Source organism: Lipomyces japonicus (assembly GCF_038497905.1).
Source record: "Lipomyces japonicus strain CBS 7319 unplaced genomic scaffold V1514scaffold_9, whole genome shotgun sequence".
NCBI lineage: Eukaryota > Fungi > Ascomycota > Lipomycetes > Lipomycetales > Lipomycetaceae > Lipomyces > Lipomyces japonicus.
The window spans coordinates 120,253-133,513 of NW_027117821.1; the positions used below are offsets into that span (position 1 = coordinate 120,253).

A 13,261-nucleotide genomic window follows, 5' to 3' on the forward strand; every position below is an offset into this window, starting at 1 on the left:
ACAATAACATAATACATTGATTGAGTCGACACGTATACAATATGTATATATGCATTTAAATATATACATTGCTGCGTTCAAAACATTAAATGTGTATTATGTAGTATGGCGAAAAATGAAAATAATGTTGCAACTATTCACATTTTGACACTTTTGCTGAATTATATTTAGCAATTAATCATAATTCCAACTTGCATCGTGTTGAAAATAAAGAAGAAATATTAGTTTCGGCAATTAGATATTGCAGACTTTGCTCCTTTTATACTGGCCTCCGCAGCTCTAAATGCCAAGACCAGTATGAAAGCAGACCTGAACAACCCCCCAAGCACGGTCCATTGCTTAATAGCCAGCCATACCGACTTAATTTTTTATTAATTTTACGATCAAAGCCTACGTTATACACAAGTATACAAAAGATGATACATTAATAGTCAAGCAACTGCAATCTTTCGTCTGGCAACGGGCTCTACATGTTTTTTTCAAAAACAGCGGAGGCCTGTCATGAAAACTCAAAATTCGCTGTACTTTCACCGCGTAGTGCACACTATCCCGCTTTCTGCTCCTGGAATCTACATATCTACTTTATTCTGACAAACCGTCGGATGTATAACATCCAAACATTAATACAAATTTTAATTTTCAAAAAAAGTTTAGTACTGGCAATGCAAATAAGGGTCATTTAGGTCAATATTGCCAGCAGGGGTGGACTATCGTATAGTCATCGTATTTCCTATTTAGATATAGCGTAAAAGTAGTTACCCTGACCAAGTAAATTACCTGTACAAAGCAAGGGTCTCGTATCCTGCTACAAATGTAAAGTCACGTGTTGACTATACGAATACGAACAACAAATATTCGCTTACTAATGAGCCGCACATTCAATAACTATATCGCTGCTTATAGCAGTAAAGTGGGATGTGTTCTTGTACTAATCGTATAAATGCACTTGTTTTATGAAATGACTTGCAATGACAAATTTTCACTGACCAAGCAGGTATATACTGCGGCTATATAGCAACTTCGTATCTCTGACATGCACGCTAATTGTGGCGGCTCGGCGGCTCGGCGATCGACCACCGCATCGCCGACGCTCGTATGCGGCTCAGAAAACAATTAAATCGAGTATTGTTTGTATTTCCATCGTCATGAGCTCCTACGTCGTACCTAAATGTGGTGCTTTGTTCTTACTTCAATAACCGTCACTCCTGTCTTACTAAACAAGACGAGTAAATTTTAAGTGCCACATTTTTGCGCAATGCTCGAGCAGCAGCAGTTACAGACTCCGTTATCAGATAAGTCCGTGCTGGTCGAAGATGAGAATTTGGAAGAGGACGATCTTATTAGAGCAGTATGTCAAGTTTTCGTGTGAAGTGAAATGAGTTTGGTATTAATGGTGCCTTATAGTGTGACACATGCAGAATTAAGAAAGTATGTTTTTTTATGACATTTTGGCTTTTCCAATTGAGCATAATAACCATGTCAATAGATCAAGTGTGACAAAAAGAACCCATGTGGCAATTGCTTGTTAAAGAAGGTGCAATGTACTCGAGAAATGCCGGATCAACGCAAGAGGAAGCGAAGGAATTCGGGCAGGTAGGTTTTCAGTCAGTTTTGTTCAAGCACACGTCTAAGACAAAATAGTGATGATGATCTTAAGGCGCAAATAAACCGGATGCAGAATCAGCTTGATCGAGTAACTGAGCTATTGGTTCAAATGCAAGAGAAGCAACTTTCATCTTCCATGAACGAGTCATCTTCTTTTCACTCCTCAGCTTCAAGTAAATCTCACATACCCGAGCCTGTCAGTTCAGCAGTTTTATCTTTCCCACCAGTCAATTCCAATATACCTAAACATATCAACGATGCTATTCTTATACCGCAATCAACGGACAAGGAAAAAGTATCAAAGGTAGAACTACTGAGTTCGTTAGTAACAAACGTGAAGGGCCAACTTCAATATCTCGGAAAATCTTCCTTTCTGTCAATGTCAATCGAAGCACAATTATTACTCAAGTCACTTCATGAGGACCCATATTTAAAAAAAAGAGGAGACTTAGAGGCTGATCAACCATCAGAACTTTGGGCAATTGAATCTCCCTGTGCTCGGAACTTGTTTATGGCATCATTAGACTACATAGGATCCATATTCTTACCTGACAATTGGTTAGACTCCAGAAAATTTACCGAAGTTGAAATATATTTGCCACCTGAAGAAAGAGGGATAGAATTGATGGAATGTATGTATAGATAATTAGGATTGGATCAAATTTTTTTTTTTTTAAAATTTTGCTAATAACCAAGACTATATAAAATATATTCTGCCTTTCCAGCAAGTTAGCTCGTTTTCTTTTGCTCACATGATCAAAAATGATGTATATCGAGCTTCAAAAGATCCAAATTACGTACAAAAAGTTGTCTGTGCAAGTTTTATGATGGTACGAGCTCTTACCTGGCCAGAGTATAATCAACAGCCAGGTGATGAGCATATGAGAAATCGGCTTTTTCAAAATGTTTGGCTAGTACTAAAATATCCATCTGTTTTTATTACTGCTAATTTTCTTAATATTCAAACTTTATTTACTGCTTCGGTCGCCTCTTATACGGTCATGCACCCGGGCTTATGTTGGATGTTCATCACACAAGCTGCAAGACTGGCTCAGACTCTAGGGTTACACCGAAAAAGCGCATATCACTTTGAAAGATCTCTTACGGAAACTGAAATTCAGGAACGGCGATGCGTATTCTGGATGATTTATATGACAGAGAAAACACTGGCACTAAGCTTTGGTAGAGCGTCTTCTCTTCCTTCTTACGACTGTGACGTCGAACGTCAATTACACCCACACGAGCCTGAATATGATGGCTCGTATGATAATGGTGATATCGAGCTCAAACGTCGAAGGATTGTTGGCTTAGGCAAATGCAATGCAAGTTTACGTATTATCGAGGTTTATGACGCTATATACGTTCGTCTATATTCTGCACATGGCCTTAAGCAATCTCCTAGTGAAACATGGAAAGCGATTCGGGAGTTACATGCAGATTTAACGAAAACTTGGGCTGAGATACAGCAATCAATAATAGAGCCTTGGATGTATGATAGTATTATATATTTTACCATGATCTCAGGGTGTGAGTTTATGTACTGGGTCTGCATGTGCATGATTCATCGGATCAGTCGAGGTGTGCCGGATGAGGCAGAGAAAACAGGAATGATTAAAACTTCTGAAGGCCTACAGAATTCATCGGATTTAGCTCTTTCAAGTGCCAGAAAAGCTATTCTTGTTATTCAAGAAGGTTTGATGGCTCAAAGAAGCAGGTTTCAATCTGAGGAAATAATTGGCTGGTCGCTTTTGTTTCTACCATTTGCTCCATTTTTTGAATTGTTCGGTTCGGTGATTAGGACCGCGTGTGAGGAAGACTTGCGACTGATGAAAGTGATTAGCGGACTTTTGAATAGTTTAAGCGGTATGCCGGATCCGGTTCAAAGGCTGGCCAAAGTAGTTGAGGTGTTTACTGAAGTTGCCAAACGCGTTGTATCTCTTCGAGAGTCTTCCGACGTTGATGATTGTCAGAATGATAATAATTCATTAGTCCCGGTGACTGCCCTTATTAATGAACCATCTTTATCATATTTGACTCCTCGACAGACACCTAAGCAATTTGATATAGCACAAGAAGAATCGTCTATAAATCTTGCTGCATTGCTTGATGGTATCAATTCAGGTGATGATTCAGTGGTTGCTCGATTTTGGAACGAGACCAATGTTGGCCATGATCCTTTTGATCCGTCAGTTTTTGACTGGACGTCGTTTGATCAAACGTTGTGGTCCGCTGCTCAAGAAACTCAGCAGGGTTTTACTTATAATCTACCAACACTTTAGTATTGTTTAACCGAGGAGTTAAAGTATAGAATAAATGATCAAAATCGGCAAGTTTATGTAAATATAAATGTGTTGTCTGTCTATAATAACTAATTACAAACTTTTTGAATCCCATTTGTACATCCCGCTCTTCATCTCTCTGATAACGCCCAACTAAACTTAATTACAAAAACCAAAAAAAAAAAAAAAAAAAAAGATATAATAATATATATAATAAATTATAAACTGGATGTTTTGCCAGATTTATTGCCGATAAGTCGTAAAAGATTTCGCATTAACATTGTAATGGTTACCTTTCCAACTGACGCAACATAAAGCGAAGCCTTTGTTTTCACGTCCGTACTAAAATTCTTTTCAGTTGAGAAATTAACACAAATTGCACCATCCTTGACAGCTTCAGTAGGGAACTTGTAATTTGCTGATGGCACGCCAGTAATAATGACATCTGAAATCTTAGCAATTTCATCAATGGTCACGTCAACGTCATTAACCCTGTGACTTCTAAGCTTGATGCCATCACCACGAGCAAACTTTTGAACCGAATCAATATCAAACGAATAAACAACCGCACCATCATTAGCTAATAATGCTGCCAAAGGTCGACCGACAATTTCTGAACGATTTATAATTGTAATAGTCTTGCCGTATAAACGGTTGCCATAAGGAAGAATCAAGTTGTACACGCCGAGATATTCCAAAATCTTCACCAGGGCAAGTGGCGTGCATGGCAAAATAGATTTCTTGGCCTTTTCTTCATCCAGATATCTCACATTATGATAAAGATTTTGAACGTACAAGTGAGTAAGTCCCTCAACATCTTTATCCTTTGAGCTGCAAAGTTGTTAACCAAAAAAACAAACTCCGAACCTTGCTTTACTTACACAATTTGTTGTAGGTATTGGTCTTGTCTGTTTCCGAAAACAGGGAAATAAATCATGATACCGTCAACACTGTCATCTTCATTGGCCTGAACAATAAAATCTTCAAGCTCTTCCTTGGGTACTTCTCTCAACTCGAATGAAAACCCATGATCCTCGCAAGTCTTGCCAGTCCAATTGGCATACATTCGTGCAGCAGGATCAGTGTTTGCAAGAAATCCCACAAGCTTAGGTTTTCTGCCTAAATTCGCTAAGCCGGTCTTTATTTCTTCGGCGTAAACTTTGGCGATTGAGCTTGCGAGAATCGTCTCTTTTTTTGATTCATTGTTAGTACAAAAATCGTCTTTGAGTAGGTTAACTTTGATTCAACTTACTACAGGCAGATAATGTAGCTTCTGATGCCATCGTGCAAATCAAAATTAAAACAACAAGTAAAATTAAATCCAATTAATCTTTTAGCCAGTTATTTTAAAAAAAGAATAACAACTTTTTTTCAACGATCAAGTCGGTTTGGATCAGCTCTCGCGCTTCCTGGCGGCGACTTTTTTTTTTTTCAAAAAAAAGAAATTGTCGATACTTTATTTTTCGACGCCTCACTAAAACCGGGTAAGCTCATCAGAGGCTTAATTAAGTTTAAACCCGAATAGTTAGATTAAACGACTAACTTGTTTGTTAGTGACCATTATAACAATTATGTAATATGATGGTAAAAAAAAAATGTAAATCTGAGCTAACGCATGAAAATCGGATAATTGGATATTGGCCTAAATTATTGAATTAATTTGCATTAATTGGTTAACTCAGCTTGTTATTACATTTATTTAGCCATAAACTGCTGCCAATTTGTACAAAATGGATAGAGTAACGATTGACAGATATCTGGTTGCTCTTGACACAGCGCCTTTGGATGCGACTGTCATATCTGCCAATATTGCAAACGGTGAGCAAAATAGACAACGACTCTATGGAGATTTACTAATGTGAAATTTTTTTTTTTTTGGTCAGACATTGGTAGTGGGAATTTGCGGTTAATTGACCTTATTCAAAGGCTGGGTCCATATCTAACTGACGAAGATACTAGTATCAGAATAAAATGTTAGAGTAGAATGATGTCTTATCATAGGATCAATGCTAATATATTTTTTTATTTTAGCAATTAGCTTTGTTTCTGATGTTTTGTCTAAACTAAGTGTCGATAAGTTAAATTCCAGGCAAAGTGCGTTACATTCAATTGTGTTTAGATTTTGATACTAACACCCTGATAAGTTACCATGCTATCAGAATTTCTTTCAGATCGGTTAGAAGATGAAATTGCGTTAAAGGAGTCGGCCAGTGGGTTGTTGGCCTTAGTTAACATGAAGAACATACCGCTTTCTGTTGTTAAATCTGTAATTTTAGCGTATGCAAATATTGATTGGATGACTAAATCAATTATACTAATTATTACAGCTTAATTGAAAGAGTGAATATGAGCAAGCATCCGCAGGGCTCAAGATATGTGGTTTATCAAGTTTTTGAGAGCACTGCACGCATACATATTGATGGTAAAGATATCTGACGTAATTTCTTTTGCTTTCTAAATTAGCTAACTAGTCAATAGTTTTGAAAAGTATTAATGATGATGTGTTGAGTGGATTTATTCAGCTAGCATCTGGCGAAAAGGATCCCAGAAATCTGATCACGATATTTGGAGTGTTTAAAACCTTAGCTCAAAACCTTGACATTGATAAATACAGTGAGCAATTGTTTGATGCTAGCTTTTGCTATTTCCCAATTACATTTCGTCCACCGCCTGATGATCCGTATGGAATTACATCTGATGACTTAAAGTTAAAGTTACGGGATTCTCTATCTGCGTCACCCAAATTTGCAACCTGGGTATTTCCAAGTTTGATTGAAAAGCTTACTTCCAGTTCGGTCAATGTCAAACGGGACACGGTACAATCACTTACCGCATGCGTTGAGAATTATGATGTTCAAACGATTGAAGCACATTGGGAAGAGATTTTTAATTCAGTCAAGTTTGAAGTTTTGCACGATGGAGAAGATGACATCCCAGACCTTGTGTGCTCTTTACTCAAGTCGTTGGGTTCAGCGTTATCTATCGGATTATTACGTGCGATAGACGAGTCTGCACTTCGCAAGTACATTAATTCAGCGCTAGAAGAGTTATCACCTCATTTATCAAACCTGCAATCTCGGCAGGCACTGCCATCGGCCAAAATCCTTTCTGCCATTGCAGAATCTTCATTTCCAGCATACGACGCTATTGTGGAAAGGGCAATTCCGAACACTTTCCAACTTATCGATTTATCTGTGCCTGCGACCCTTACGCAACAGAAAACGGCATTGGAAATCTTAATTATGTTCCTTGAAGCTGCTGGTAATCTTTATGGCTGGAAAACTGAACATGTTTCCAAAAGTGAACGTGAGAACGGTCTGGTGCCATATAAAGACGATCTTTTCCAGGTATTTTCAAAAGCGTTTGTCAGCGTGCCGGAAGAGGAAGTGTCATTTAAACTTTTGGCTTTGCAAGGTCTTGTAAAACTTGCCTTGTTACAACGGTTTTTGGATGATAACGAAGTTGGTATGATTGTTCAATATCTTGATGATGCCATTTTAACAGATAAAAACGAGCCTGTGTGGTATGTTTATTGTTCTAAAACTTTTTGTATGAGTTTTTTTTTTTTTTAATCTAACATTATCTAGCTCTGCCGCTCTGGCTTCCCTTCAAGCATTGGGAAGAGTGCGCTCGTCTCTGATTTTAGATATTGTGTTCCCTGCATTTCTCATTCAATTACCCGATCCAGCAGATGAAGTTTCTGGTTTTTCAAACAAAAAGCATTATCGCACAATTTTATCTGCCTTGGCTGATTTATCAATCGATCGCGGAATATTTGAAACACTTGCCGTGCGATTGCTAAACAAGCTTGATTATGTCATTAAGGATGGCATTAACGTGGACTATGCTCAGTCAATACTTGCTACAATATTGCTTGTCCTACAACGCAAAGTGTCAGATACTGCATGGGACGCGAAATTTTTCTTTTATGACTTAACGCCAAAATTAATTTCTACCACGATTGTTTCGGTTATTAAATCACCTTTTAGTAAAATTTTTTCTGATTCAACTGTCATCTCAGTAATATCAAAAATTATTAATTTGCTAGTTCGATCAGTCGAGACATCTGAGCAACAAGAATTTGCAACACAAATCTTCAAACTTTTCTTACTTAATCAGTCTTCTACATTGATTCCTGAAAGTGATCGAGAAGTTGTAGTGGAAAATTTTCGTCCACTTGGTGCCGCATATCCTTCTGGTTTGCTTGAACTATTCACAGCTGCCGTGGCCGGCTTAAGACGTGAAGTGGAACTACCGATTGAAGATATTAAGGCTACCATTTATACTTTTGTTAATCAAATTCCACACATTGATAATCTCTCGGACAGGCTCTCCTTGTTGCGTCTGATTGCTTTATTTTTAAACAAGTGGATATCTGAGGAAAACGAGAAAATTTTTGTAGAAACAACTTTTACTGATCTATTGCTGGCATCAAGAAATCAATCCAACTCGGTCAAACAACGGCGTGCGGCGTTGGAGGTTTTATCTTGGGTTGCAAAAGCATTTGTATTAAAAGGTAACCGAAATGGGTTTAAAGTTGTGGATTTAATTATCGAATTATTATCAGAGCAAAAGATTGGACGACAGGGCAGCAAGGCAATTGGAATTATTATATCTGATGATGAAATTATCAATAAGTTTAACTTTTGTGTTATCAGACTTTTGGCAAAGCAACAGTATTTTAGCTACGTTATTCAAAAATTAGTGGATGGGTTTAGCCTTCCTACAGATCCGGCCATCAAGCGCAACTATCTTGTTGCATTATCAAGTGTTCTTCGGCACATGCCAGGTAAAATTGTTCATCCACACCTGAAAACATTTTTACCATTATTATTGCAATCACTGGCTATTGAGGATGCACCAGTAAAGCTTGCTACTATTGATACGATCACTGCCACGCTTTCAGATGCTCGTGAATTAATAACCGAACATATTTCAACAATTATTCCACAACTTTTGTTGGCCACGCCGGACAAGCCCTTTAATCCTCCGCTGGTTAGAATTTCAGCACTTCATTCACTGGCTCTCTTGCCAGAAGTTCTATTGGGAGAAAGCGTTTTGCCGTATCGAGATCAAATTATCAGGCAGCTTGCAAATCCCTTGGATGATGGCCGAAGAGAGGTTCGAAAGGCAGCAGTGGATTGTCGGCAAGCATATTATGCCATGGAAAAATGAAGAGGAGTGAATAGATAAAAACTGTTGATAGACATTTACATTGGCGTATTTCTTTTTGTTTTTTTTCTTATATATATATTTCAATAATCATACAAGGTTATACATCTAACGTCCTTTTAAAATTTTATGTGCTTAGTTGTATGCTGCGAGTATTCTATCTTCAATATCATCAAGCAGATATTCATGAGTAGTAAGTTCAAGATTCTCAGCTTCACTCAAATACATCTTGTAAATATCTTGTCCGGGCTGGCCTGTTTGTGCCATTGGGTTCATGCCTGACATGTCCATACCACCACCGGCAGCTAAGGTTTCTTATTAGCAAAAGAATAATTACGCGACGCATCAAGATGCAAAAAAAAAAACCCATACCGTTATTGCTTCCGAGTAAAATATCATAAACCGAACGAAGACCAAACAGATTTAGAAAATACCAAGACATTGATGACACCCATCTGACATCAAGATCTTTAGTCGCTACACCAGATTGCAGTATAGACTTGAACCTAACGGTAAGCGGAAACGGCAGTTTCACTAATCAAATACAAATTAATATGAATTCATGACCTATAAATTTTTCAGTTTACGTACTTAGAATGAATCCGCTGAAAAAGAAATTAATCCAACTCATGAGAAGAGTTTGAGGAACAATCATAACCATGTTTCCCTTAAGCATATTCATCATTTGGTCCATTCCGCCAGGATCTGTAAGAGGATTTGGTGGAGTCTTTGCCTGATCCTTATTATTTACCGCATCTTGATCTTTTAGAAAAACACCATCCTTGTAGGCCTGGATAAGGTACGACTTGCGAGATTGGAATGATGATGGAGGAACGTTCTTCCCATTTGTGCGTAAAATTGCACCCCGATTTAATGATTGCCTTAAATTTCACAATCGTCAGTATCATGCTGCACATATATCCACTTCATCACATGAATTTCATACTGTTCCTTGATGGTAGCCAAATCAGCAGGCTTGGGCGCAGATTGCAGCAGCAAGGTTGCGTAATGTCTAAGAACACCAACCAAGATCATGACCAACAAAATTGGAAAAAGGACCCAATCCCTTAAACTAGGATCAAGGACCAAATCCGGAGCAGCCATTGTGATAAGCTTGAGTAAATTATTCTCAATTTCTCTCTCAAACCAAGTATATGAACGGGACCCGAACGATTTCCAAATGCTTTCAAAACGCTTCCCCATTTAATCACGTGACTAAAATAAAATTTCTTTTAACATTAAAAATTTGTTATATCATCATCTTTTTCGTCAGAAGATATAGATAAATCTAATAAGATAATGGCAGCTGTAACTAGAATAGCTAAAAATGAGTTGACCACTTCTGTACAATTAAGTCGGTTTGAACTTGGAGTGTGCATGCTAGTGTATAAATGGGAGGCGCTTACCGTGGCAGTTCAAAATCAATGGGGAGGACCTGATAGTGCAGATAAACGAGATTGGGCATCTGGAGCTGTTGTGGCCTTATATGGTATGTGATTATTGCGTCAAGTTTATATGTTTTATGTTATTGACCTGTTTATAGAGGAGCAAGATGAAGTAGACGAAGAAGACATCGAAACTAGGTTATTACAGATCATGGAAGACGAATTCGACGTGAATGTTGAAGATGACACAGCTTATGATGTATGAAAATTTTAGTAGAATAATATTTTATTTTACAAACTGACATTTATCAATTTAGACGGCACAAAAAATTGTTAAAGTATTTGAGCAATGCAAAAAGAATGACTTTTCAACAGTCGACGAACTATATAAGGAATACGAGGCAAGCGGTCAACGCAGCCGAACGTCAGCTTCGGTGCAAGTTGTAGAGCAACAAGAATTTTCAGGAGATGAGTTGGATATGTGATCAATATCAGCAGATCATTTGTTAAAAGTTATGATATATAAAACGAATATGGCATGTTATGTGTTTTATTTTATTTTTTTTTTGGAGATATTATGGCGTTTTTTTTTTTTTTTCAGTTTGTGATGTATTTTTTCAAAAGTAACCAGTCAAAGTGGTCAAAAAGTTTGTGATTTATTAGAGCGTGCCGTCTGCTAGTCTTTTATGGTCTATGGAGTTTTCTAATTAGTGAAGAATTCATCAAATGCTTTTAAAGTAAAATAAAATGATTTGATTGTCAATAACTAGTTTCAAGCTTACGATTTACCGATTTTTAGCTTGCTTAAAAGCCAAGACCTTGAGATATTAGAATTGTACTACATCAAGGTTTGTTTAGTCGTTGTGTTTTTACTTACATGAAATGTTTGCCATGACCTTTGTCGAATATCTCGACCATCTGATGTGGGGTATTGGTCAACTCTCTCAGACAAGTTGGCGAGACGTTGCTTGACAGTCGATGAGACGCATTGAACTGTCAACCCGAGCTTGCTGTTGTTGTAATAATGAGTGCTTCAACATCTTACAACAATTGAATTAATACTAGTTAACTATCTTTTTGTTATTGCGGCGAGCCTGCAATGAAGTAAAATGAACCGCCTTACAGACCGACTGTACAATTTTATATACATTTTACTCTTTGGCAGCTCATATACTATTGCAAACTATATGTCTATAATTTTATAAAAGTTCATGTACATGTAAGACGTAAATTCAAGAAGGACTGAATTAGGGGTCAATTATGCAATTTATTCCCTTAATCGCTACACGCATAATTGCGAATAATCAATCTTTATTTATATAGTTATTCGTAAATTTTTATTAGTATCGTATAGCAATCGTAATTGAATAAAAAAATATGATGGATAAACAATAAGCACATATTTAGTTTAGGCATTCCGACATTCGATTGAAAGAAATATCAATTTTTATTCTTGCCGGAGACCTGGAGGCCACCCCTCTTTATTTACGTAATTAACACACACAACTAGTTAGTTAGATTGATTACAACTTAACTAAGTGTCTTTTAGACAGTTTGCCAATTTTGTTTAATTTAAAGAAACCTGTTTCTGAACTTTTTCGCAAGAAATTTTCTCTTAAAAATACCGGCATTAAGTTTACTTTTTGCATATGCGAGTTTATGGTTTTGGCCGAGGTTTAATTAATGCAACAAACTTCTTCCATTCAAACGTCAGTTGCGAAAAAAAAAGGGATATTTAGTGTAGCTAGCCGGTCATTCAAAATATTTCATTTAAAAAAGACGATGCAGCTGTCTAAAAACAATTTGGCGAAGTTGCCAGTTATTGATAACTCTGCAGTAATTAAATTTTTAAATAACTCTCATAATCCAATGGTAAATCACACTTTGCCTCTTCATGAGTACACAGCATTCATCAACAAGTTCCAACTGGATTATCTTACTAGCATGGATGATGATAAGGCAATGCAATACCTTGATTCTTTATACGATATTCATATCCATTGCTTGGTAGCAATATATGCCAACAAATATAAACTGGTTTATACCGACATTGAGATCATGCTAAAATTTATGTTCATGTTGAGACGTGATTTTCAAACTTCACGATGGTCACATCATAGAATGATTATTTTTGCTGCCAGTCAAGTTAAAGAAAAGAGAAGTTTTATTCATGACATGGTATCTAGGTCAGGTAAGCGAGCTTAATATACGATGCATGCCGTGTCTCATGAGTATTGCAGAGGCAAATGAAATTACTAGCAAAATAAATTCAAAGGGTCGCGGAGGTGTAGAGAAAATTAACGAAGAAGACGATCTCAGAATTTATAGGACAGCGCTAGAAGACAGAACAGATGGAATTTTAAAATACCTTGCTCGAAAAGTATATGGCTCAGCTATGATTGACCATCTTCAGGGTCCACTTTCGAGATATTTCGACGACTGATAGTGATAAACCAGGTGCTACAATCCACGAAATATTTTTTTGTAAGGCTTACAATGCATTGTGTTTGTGATCCGATTTTCTTTTGGTAGTATATTTTACTTGAATAAGACATCATTAAAAAAAATTTATCGAAAAATTATGCTAGATTCAGCTACAAACATATCATTGTATTCCCATACTTGCCTTTCGGTCGTCTTTAAGTTAATATTCGATCTTTTAATTTGCTGAAATGTATTCGCTTTAAGCTGTTGCACTTTCGCAACCCAGTTTGACAATATGCGTTCTTTTTTTAATTAATTAGAACTAGCATAATTTGGATGAAATAAATTGATAAATATATCTTTCATACCAGCGACTTCAAATATTGTAATTAGAAG

The 13,261-nt window shown here is 36.9% G+C and overlaps 6 protein-coding genes across 6 annotated transcripts; 4 read left to right on the forward strand and 2 right to left on the reverse strand.

Moving 5' to 3' along the window:
• The first annotated feature begins 1,048 nt into the window (after positions 1 to 1,048).
• On the forward strand, positions 1,049 to 3,998 carry V1514DRAFT_327339 (fungal-specific transcription factor domain-containing protein). The gene is made up of 5 exons (XM_066926957.1): positions 1,049 to 1,348; positions 1,405 to 1,428; positions 1,487 to 1,593; positions 1,642 to 2,237; positions 2,302 to 3,998. The coding sequence occupies exons 1-5, from the start codon at positions 1,256 to 1,258 to the stop codon at positions 3,882 to 3,884; spliced, it is 2,403 nt and encodes an 800-aa protein (XP_066784648.1). The 5' UTR covers positions 1,049 to 1,255; the 3' UTR covers positions 3,885 to 3,998.
• V1514DRAFT_362295 (uncharacterized protein) lies at positions 3,938 to 5,299 on the reverse strand. Its single transcript, XM_066929733.1, has 3 exons — positions 5,137 to 5,299; positions 4,766 to 5,072; positions 3,938 to 4,715 (listed from the first exon to the last, which is right to left on the reverse strand). Exons 1-3 carry the CDS (start codon positions 5,165 to 5,167, stop codon positions 4,103 to 4,105), a joined length of 951 nt encoding a protein of 316 aa, XP_066784649.1. The 5' UTR covers positions 5,168 to 5,299; the 3' UTR covers positions 3,938 to 4,102.
• Positions 5,300 to 5,460: 161 nt separating this feature from the next.
• V1514DRAFT_303974 (RNAPII transcription regulator C-terminal-domain-containing protein) lies at positions 5,461 to 9,250 on the forward strand. Its single transcript, XM_066925618.1, has 7 exons — positions 5,461 to 5,702; positions 5,768 to 5,857; positions 5,916 to 5,978; positions 6,029 to 6,161; positions 6,212 to 6,306; positions 6,363 to 7,407; positions 7,472 to 9,250. The coding sequence occupies exons 1-7, from the start codon at positions 5,615 to 5,617 to the stop codon at positions 9,057 to 9,059; spliced, it is 3,102 nt and encodes a 1,033-aa protein (XP_066784650.1). The 5' UTR covers positions 5,461 to 5,614; the 3' UTR covers positions 9,060 to 9,250.
• V1514DRAFT_362297 (integral membrane protein DUF106-domain-containing protein) lies at positions 9,115 to 10,239 on the reverse strand. Its single transcript, XM_066929734.1, has 4 exons — positions 10,003 to 10,239; positions 9,648 to 9,937; positions 9,429 to 9,590; positions 9,115 to 9,361 (listed from the first exon to the last, which is right to left on the reverse strand). Exons 1-4 carry the CDS (start codon positions 10,158 to 10,160, stop codon positions 9,192 to 9,194), a joined length of 780 nt encoding a protein of 259 aa, XP_066784651.1. The 5' UTR covers positions 10,161 to 10,239; the 3' UTR covers positions 9,115 to 9,191.
• A 116-nt stretch (positions 10,240 to 10,355) lies between these two features.
• On the forward strand, positions 10,356 to 10,926 carry V1514DRAFT_277783 (Pre-rRNA-processing protein TSR2-domain-containing protein; the record flags this gene model as incomplete). Its single annotated transcript, XM_066924968.1, has 3 exons — positions 10,356 to 10,545; positions 10,600 to 10,700; positions 10,759 to 10,926. 3 exons carry the CDS (start codon positions 10,356 to 10,358, stop codon positions 10,924 to 10,926), a joined length of 459 nt encoding a protein of 152 aa, XP_066784652.1.
• Positions 10,927 to 11,980: 1,054 nt separating this feature from the next.
• On the forward strand, positions 11,981 to 12,932 carry V1514DRAFT_366517 (uncharacterized protein). The gene is made up of 2 exons (XM_066929830.1): positions 11,981 to 12,632; positions 12,682 to 12,932. Exons 1-2 carry the CDS (start codon positions 12,125 to 12,127, stop codon positions 12,882 to 12,884), a joined length of 711 nt encoding a protein of 236 aa, XP_066784653.1. The 5' UTR covers positions 11,981 to 12,124; the 3' UTR covers positions 12,885 to 12,932.
• Positions 12,933 to 13,261: the final 329 nt, after the last annotated feature.